The sequence below is a fragment of the Rhagoletis zephyria genome, unplaced genomic scaffold (genome assembly GCF_001687245.7).
Source record: "Rhagoletis zephyria isolate East Lansing unplaced genomic scaffold, Rhagoletis_zephyria_1.1 Rzeph_scaffold_14174, whole genome shotgun sequence".
Taxonomy (NCBI): Eukaryota; Metazoa; Arthropoda; class Insecta; order Diptera; family Tephritidae; genus Rhagoletis; species Rhagoletis zephyria.
The window spans coordinates 828-9,275 of NW_016171243.1; the positions used below are offsets into that span (position 1 = coordinate 828).

At 33.9% G+C, this 8,448-nt stretch overlaps 1 protein-coding gene and 1 long non-coding RNA gene across 2 annotated transcripts; both read left to right on the plus strand.

The window, feature by feature from the left end:
• Positions 1-537: 537 nt before the first annotated feature.
• Positions 538-6,556, plus strand: LOC108378477 (gustatory and pheromone receptor 32a-like). The gene is made up of 4 exons (XM_017634773.1): positions 538-882; positions 4,068-4,130; positions 4,186-4,275; positions 6,479-6,556. The coding sequence occupies exons 1-4, from the start codon at positions 538-540 to the stop codon at positions 6,554-6,556; spliced, it is 576 nt and encodes a 191-aa protein (XP_017490262.1).
• An 829-nt stretch (positions 6,557-7,385) lies between these two features.
• Positions 7,386-8,238, plus strand: LOC108378478 (uncharacterized). Its single transcript, XR_001849412.1, has 2 exons — positions 7,386-7,937; positions 8,061-8,238. It is a non-coding gene; the product is annotated as an uncharacterized LOC108378478 (long non-coding RNA).
• Positions 8,239-8,448: the final 210 nt, after the last annotated feature.

Below are 8,448 nucleotides of genomic sequence, written 5' to 3' on the forward strand. Positions count from 1 at the left end.
GCGAATTCGCAGCTGAAAAATCAAGACGTAAAGAACTGTGAAAAAGAAGTGTTTGAAAGAGGGTTTTTGTTGAATACCTTATCCATGCTGATGTCGAATTTGTTAATTCCGTTATGTATTTCATTATTAACGAACTATATTGTAATAAAGCACTGACAATAACAATCATATTTGATATATATATATATTTTTTTTTTTCGTGAAAAAAGGGCGGCAAGTTATGAATTGCCTAGGGGCGGCAAATATTTAAATCCGCCACTGCGTATACATGTACGTATGTGTATGTATGTAGGTTGTTCAACTTAGGTAAACACAAAATCTTTTATTTGCCGCCGCCCCCGCAATTAACTTTATTGTTAATACAATTGTGATTTCTTATCTTCGTGTTTTCGGGACATTAATAAGATTATCAAATTCAATTTCCACTAATTATGTAGCTACATTAAACAGGCCAAATTATTTGTTTGCTTATACGCAGGCCTTCTAGTTAATTTGTAGATATCATTCGTGCAAGTCGTTCACCGTAGTGTAGTGAATATGAAAAGACATAATAATCGCGACTTTTATAGAAAACAAGCAAAACTAAATGTTTCGCCAGCGGAAATCGTAAATCCTATACTCTCGTATCTCAAGTGGATTTTATTAATACTAAAATCAGTTGGTCTTATGCCATTTTATACTACGCTAAATTTTTATAAGATCGGCGTGCCGAATCGACGTTGGTTGCTGATTAGTAGAGGCATAATTTGTATCAAGTTTTCTGTAACACTAATACATCTTTATTTTACACTTACGCCCGCTATATCGCAAATATTTTTCCGACAAGGCTACACGGATGGCTTATCCAACATTTTCAACATAACCTTTTGTATACTCACCGATGTAACAATTACATGGACGTGTGCCGGTAATAAAAACAAATTTATTGCCATAATCAATCGCTTGTTGAAAATTGATGAAAAGCTCATGCAGCTTACTGAGATACCAGCTTATAAAAATGGCCACAAAAATCAGCATAACGCCTATCTTCTATTGATATTTTGTTTTCTTACCTTAATAGCTGTGCTATTCTTCAAAAGATTGGTGCAGTATTATATAACGTTTGTCTTCTTTATGTGCGTGCTGTTTTATCTGTTGGAGAATGCAGTTGCCTATACATTTGTAGTCCTCATTTTGGCGTTAATGCATTTACTGGCCATGCGTTTGCGTTCTATCAATCAATACTTAAGCAAATACCAAAGAAAAATGTTACAGGGAGAAAAATTATCGGGAGATGAATTTGCACAAAATGAAATTAACTTGCTGCTATTTGCGGAAAAATCGAACATAATTTATGGGTTGCACAATGATTTGTTGGATTTATTCAAAATGATAAATCGTTTTGCTGATATCGGTCTTCTGTCGGTTCTAATTTATATATGCTATGGTTTGGTTTCATCTATTTACACATGCCTCCTGTTTAAGTTGGCAGACGGCGATGACATATTCATCCTTTTATGGTCATTTTTGTGGACACTACTATCTATGGGGCTATCGATGTTATTGGCGGCGAGTTGTGAGGACGTTAACAGAGAGGTTCGAGTATATGAATGTACATACATACATATAAATAAGTACTTTGTACAAGCAAATGTTTTGGTATACGACATGAATACACCCCCGTTAGCAGCAGTGAGACAACAACAACAAATTTAAAAAAAAAAAACTCATCAAAATTTTCAACTTTTTACTCGTAAAAAATTTTGTAGGCTGTGTGCGAGTTGACCTAAATTTTAGTACCTAAATTAATATTCCATTGGAAATTCCCAGCACTGCTACAATTTAGGAAAATAACTGCTAAAACTGTGCGAATTCATTTGGCAACCTAAATTGTTTGGGTATAAGTGAAAAATAGGGCCCGTTCAGCTGGAAAAAAAAGAAAGAAAAAGTGGACATGCTTCGCCTTCTTCCATTGAAAATAACGGTACAAAAGGTTTTTTTTTTGTTGCTGTTGATGTGCGCATGTTTATGTATATGCCAATTTCGTATAAAAATATGGTTTATTCAACAACAAAAAACACGAAAATATAATTCCTAAGCTTTGTGCGATACTCGCGAAAATTCAGCAAATTTTCATCAAAATTTTTAACTTTTTAATCAGATTTTTGAGAATTTTTTTGAGTATGCAGTTTTGCAGCCCATTAGTTCTAGTAAAAAAATGCAAGTTAGGAGTTAGTCAAAAATCGCGTTGATTTTTGATATTTTTTTTTGTTGAAGGTGTTTTGCATTTTTTCCATATAAAGTATTTTCGAAAANAGCAGCTTTGCAGCCCATTAGTTCTAGTAAAAAAATGCAAGTTAGGAGTTAGTCAAAAATCGCGTTGATTTTTGATATTTTTTTTTGTTGAAGGTGTTTTGCATTTTTTCCATATAAAGTATTTTCGAAAAAAAAATCTTGTATCTAAGAGACTGCGTGGTAAAAAAATACCAAAAATCAACAATAATTCCTAGCTACCTAAATCTTGCACATTATTATAAAAAAATTTATTGGGTTACAAATCTGCATACTCAAAAAAATTCTAAAAAATTTACTTAAAAAATTTAAAATTTTCATGAAAATTTGCTGAATTCTTGCGAGTTTTGCACAAAGTTTAGGAATTATATTTTTATGTTTTTTGTTGTAGAATGAAACATATTTTTATACGAAATCAGTGCAAAAATATTAGAATGAAAATTGTTGCATATATGAAAAAATTAAAAATTTGCTGTGCCAATACCTTGTTCGGGCAGTGTACATAAGTTAAAAAAGTAATTTTTAATTTTTTTAATTTTAATCTAATTAATTAAAATTAATTCTAATTTCATTGCCCAGCTCAAATTTAGATANGAAAAAATTAAAAATTTGCTGTGCCAATACCTTGTTCGGGCAGTGTACATAAGTTAAAAAAGTAATTTTTAATTTTTTTAATTTTAATTTAATTAATTAAAATTAATTCTAATTTCATTGCCCAGCTCAAATTTAGATAAAGGCTTTGATTCGAAAATGCACAAATGCGCTCGAGTAAATCCCCGACTCCCCTCTTGGGCTCCCTTTCTAGTAGAAAAGATAAAAATTACTTATAACTTCTAAAAAAATAATTAATCGCGCCCCCCCTTTTATAGTTCACATTTCAAAAGTATGCTCGGAAAAAACCTAAATTGTTCCTATTCACTGCATTANAAAGGCTTTGATTCGAAAATGCACAAATGCGCTCGAGTAAATCCCCGACTCCCTTCTTGGGCTCCCTTTCTAGTAGAAAAGATAAAAATTACTTATAACTTCTAAAAAAATAATTAATCGAGCCCCCCCTTTTATAGTTCACATTTCAAAAGTATGCTCGGAAAAAACCTAAATTGTTCCTATTCACTGCATTACAGACACTTTCCAGGGATTTAGGATTTTTCTCTATTTAGGTACACGTATGTTAGTGTGTTTNCGCCCCCCCTTTTATAGTTCACAGTTCAAAAGTATGCTCGGAAAAAACCTAAATTGTTCCTATTCACTGCATTACAGACACTTTCCAGGGATTTAGGATTTTTCTCTATTTAGGTACACGTATGTTAGTGTGTTTGGCCGAGCTTCTCCTCCGCCGACTCCGAACGGCGATTGTATTTTTATGAGAAGCTGTTTTTCATGGCAGAAATACACTCGGAGGTTTGCCATTGACTGCCGAGGGGCGGCCGCTGTTGGAAAAAAACCTTTTTTTTATAATTTTTTTTTTGCAGGCTTTGCGGAGTGTAAGCGCGCACTGATTACCACTACACCACAGCGGCCGCAAAAAACTCTTTATTATATAAAATTAATTAAAAAAATTGTTTGTCAGCGCAAAAAAGACTATGTACGAATATTACAAAATAACTCCACCTTATTTTCGGGGGTTGCCAAGTGCATTCCATGTATTTCAAATTTTCTCCAAATAAGTAGCAGAAAAAATCAATGTGATAAAAATTCTTTAAAATATCTGTTGTTGAATTACTCAGTTACTCACACAATTTTCACATTGTTTTAACACCTTGATTTTTAATCAAAATTCCTTCGTTACTTTACAGGCCAACAAGACTTCACAAGTGCTGGCGCGTATCTACGGTAAAGGAGATAATTTTCAAGAAATCGTAAGTCGCTGCTTCCATGAAAATTCTTACACTTGAATATATTAAATATACGTAGGTTGACAAATTTCTGACAAAGAGCATCAAACAGAATGTGCAATTTACCGTTTATGGATTTTTTGTCATTAATAATTCAACACTGTTCAAGGTAAATAAACTCTTTAATATAAAACATGTCGTCGCTGGAATAATAAAATAGTGTAACATGAAAAGTATAGTTTTGAGAAAAACGAATTGAAAGTTTTTATAAACCATTACAAACCATACAAATACAATTTCGTTTTTCGGGAATAAATTAGTGAGCCAAAGAGATATTTAAGAAATTTAAGAAATTGAAGATTTTTCTAATAGATTAAAGGTTTGTCTATCCAATGGTGCAGTTATCGAATAATAGTGTATGTGGCATTTACACTGTTTCTTTATTCGAGCGACGATATTTATTTATAATTTCAAGTCCGGAGCTTTAGCCAGCCCAAATGTTTCCACCTAGTCCCCGCTAAGGCTAGGGAAGTCTTGGAGGAAGTGCTAAGCGGAGCCGTAGCCTGTCAGAATATCCCCCAATAGCGAGGGCTGAGGATTTGCAAGCGAAAGTAGCACCTGTGGCTACTCCCCCGCAGAATTATCTTGCTTATGCGCATGATAACGTTTCAAGGTTGCGTTTACCTACCCAAATGAGCCTGATAAGAAAATAATTCGACGCGGTTCATAGGGAGGGCAGTAATTCCCTGGCCAATTTCGAGCGTACCACCGCAGAATTCAGGGCTCTGATAGTCGCCTAGCTATCATAGTATCTACCTGCTAACCCCCTCACTGATGGCGTTCTCTTCAGTGTACTTTTTTCATCTGAGAGTTACTGCGGAAGTCCGGAAGCCTAAACATAAGATCCTGTCACCAATCCTGCCTCCACTTTTTATAAAATATACGTTTTATTATAATAAATCTGTGAAGAAGTCCGCTGCTCCCTTCCTTTCATCACCCCGCACCGGCAAGTCCTTTTTTAGAGGAATGAAGGCAGAGAAGGAGTTACCATTTCGAAGACACAGTAATCGGTATGATCAGGGATCAAATGAAATAATGAGTTACTATTTCAAAGACACAGTAATCGGTATGGTCAGGGATCAAATGAAGGACCCAAAATATCGGAGTGTCCAGTTTTCAACCACCCGGTTTTAGTGAGATTAACGACAGTTCCAGCTGTAAAACTTCTGCTTACAATATGTATCTACAGGCGTTAGATTCAGCATGGCGCCTAAGTGCCTGTATACGTGTGACTCTTAGTGCCCAACTCCGCTGTACGCCATCTAGTCACTTAGCAAAAGTAGTCGGCCCTAGTGAATTCCACTATACAAGCGCTATAAAACAATAGAACCAATAAACGACTTCTCGGCGGAAGACGTAATATCTTATCAATAGCCCCTACATCACTGCAGTAAAAGGCAACCGAAGTCTTTTTGGTCCTTTCATAAATGTTTGGCCTTCACGTTCGAGGGAAGGGCCACATGGTGGATCTTATATTTCTTAGTAAACATGACCAGATCCGTCTTGCTGTGGCTGACGGCTAGCTCGCAGCTAACCGTTCACCTATTAAGACAGTTCAGCAAACCCTGAGCCCGCTCAAGAAGGATATTCAGAAATCTTCCCCATAACCCATCTGCATAAGAAATGTAGCTAGTAGAGCCCCCACCATTTCCTTATTGGGAAATAGTTCATCATGCACAGTTACCTGTGATCTCGTTGTGTCCTGGAACACATATAGTAATATGCTGCTATCGAGGAAGGAAACAGACATTCCCTGCAAATTTTCTAACCTATAATAAAAGAGATACGCATCCAGCATCCAGTCCGCTGTCCGCTTTTATTGCGGCTACCCCGATGGACAGCTCTTCGCCACCTCAGGCCCTATTTCCGTCTTAGTTCGATCCATTGGAGAATTGTTCATATCGCCATAGTTCAATCCTTCCCGGATGAGTTATAGTTCACGAGGTAGGTATCTACTCTGATCCAGTCTTGGTGACCGATTCGGGCCGATATTAACTCTAAGCTAATTGCAACTTAAAGCTCACGAACCCCTTTGTTTAGCTGTTGTAGGCGCAACAGCCACTGTTGCTGCTATATCTGCTTCTTCTACTTCTTCCCGTGGTTCTAAAAGCGTTCGTCGGGGTTTGGACCGAAACCAAAAACATCCGCCTTTGCGATGTCCTCTTGTATTTAGAAACTTCATTCAAGAAATTGATGTTGCATGATTGTGTCTTAAAAGAGCGCTTAAGGGTTAGCATCTAACCTGACTGAATGACAAATAAAAAGCACATTTAAAATATAGTTTTTCTCACATATGTTTTCATACATTTCAGATTTTCTCAGCCGTTGTTACATACCTAGTCATTTTAATTCAATTCAAACAATTGGAGGAGTCTCGTACTTTACAGTGAGACTAGACTGGGGAAACTACATATAACATTTATTGATTACATTTTTTCAAAAAGAAATTGTGCATAATAAAAATTTGAAAGATTTATTATTAAAAATGTTGTGATGTTGGGTGTACAATTTTAGATATTATGTTTGAAAATAAACTATTTTACTGCTGTAAACTTATATTTAGAATTATTATTTTAACTACAAATAAAAACTATTTTATACACATATTATTTTATTTTTCGAAAAAAGACGAGGTTCTGGTCGAAAATGGTGGCACACTTAACTTAGTGGGTGAGTGTTTTGTTTCAAAAAAACAAATTTCACCACCTCTTCACCAGTCATGTGAAATTTATATCTAAATTATATGTAATAATTGCATTTGCACAATTTTAGTTTTAAGAAATATTAAAATTATTAAAAAATAATGAAATGCGCGCAATTACTATATATGTAAATAAATTTACAAAACTCTCCTGTGAAAGCTTGCCGTCGCTTTGCTCGCCGCTACACTATGCGTTTAACCTTAGTCGGGCATATTGAAATAACGATAAATTCGGCCTCCTGTATCTGATATGAATATCTAAAACCTCTCCCGCCGAAATTGGTTTCACAGAGATCGCTGCTGCAGACTAGCTGAATCAGCTAGGGTACCCCTTCTAAATATTATTCCCTGGTTATTTTCAGTCGGCACGAATCAAGGCAAAGCTCTACGGAATAGGTCTTTAGTACTATTTGGCTATAGGCACTTACCATTCCAAACTACTATTTTCTTACTTTCCGCCCTTAAATAAAATGAGACAACTCTCTTTTATTTTTGTGTAATTTTTTGCATTGATTTTTTATATATATATTTTTTTTTGTATGCTTTTCAATGTTTGTAATTGTATTCGTTTAAAAATTTCACTTTCTTGTTCTTATTTCAAACAACTTAATAATCTCATTAATGCATAATTTAATTATAGTTAAGTTTCTTTTTGTTGTTGTTGTTGTTGTTAATTCGTATTCAGTAAGTGTAAAGATATATATAGAACTAATTTGTTTTCCATACATATAATAAAAACTAGCATCTTAAAATATAATTTACAAATAGTGAAACAAATGAACAAACAAAATATAAAAAAAAAAAAATTAAATTAAAACATATTTGTTTATACATTTTTTTCTTAGACGCTTTCGCTTCTACATCCAACGCTTAACGCATTCACATTTTTTGTCATACTTAATTTTAGATATTTTAAATTCTTATTTTATGTTTAATTTTTAATGTTTTTATGTGTGTAATAGTATTTGTAATATCTCGTTACGTTTTTAATTATTTATGCAAATATTTGCACGACTGCTTTGGTTACAACTCTGCAAATGTTTTCTTTTCGATTTCAATTCATTTTTTTAGTTTTTTATTTGAATGTGTTTTAGTATTAGGGTTGTTATGTNCTATTTATGCAAATATTTGCACGACTGCTTTGGTTACAACTCTGCAAATGTTCTCTTTTCGATTTCAATTTATTTTTTTAGTTTTTTATTTGAATGTGTTTTAGTATTAGGGTTGTTATGTTTATGTTTTAACTTTACCTTTAGGTCCACTGTCAGTTTCTTTTGTGGTTCGTGCATTAACTGCTCTACTCAATTAGCTGCTCTGGCTCTGCACTACGTTTATTTTTAAACTATTTTTTGTACTCAAAAAGGAAATAAANTGTTCGTGCATTAACTGTTCTACTCAATTAGCTGCTCTGGCTCTGCACTACGTTTATTTTTAAACTATTTTTTGTACTCAAAAAGGAAATAAAAAATAAATTTACAAACAAAAATTAATTACTACAAAATATATACCTAAATATAAACTTAAATTTATTACGAACATTTGCGTGGAAAACTGAATCAAAATTTGTAAAAAAATTAATTA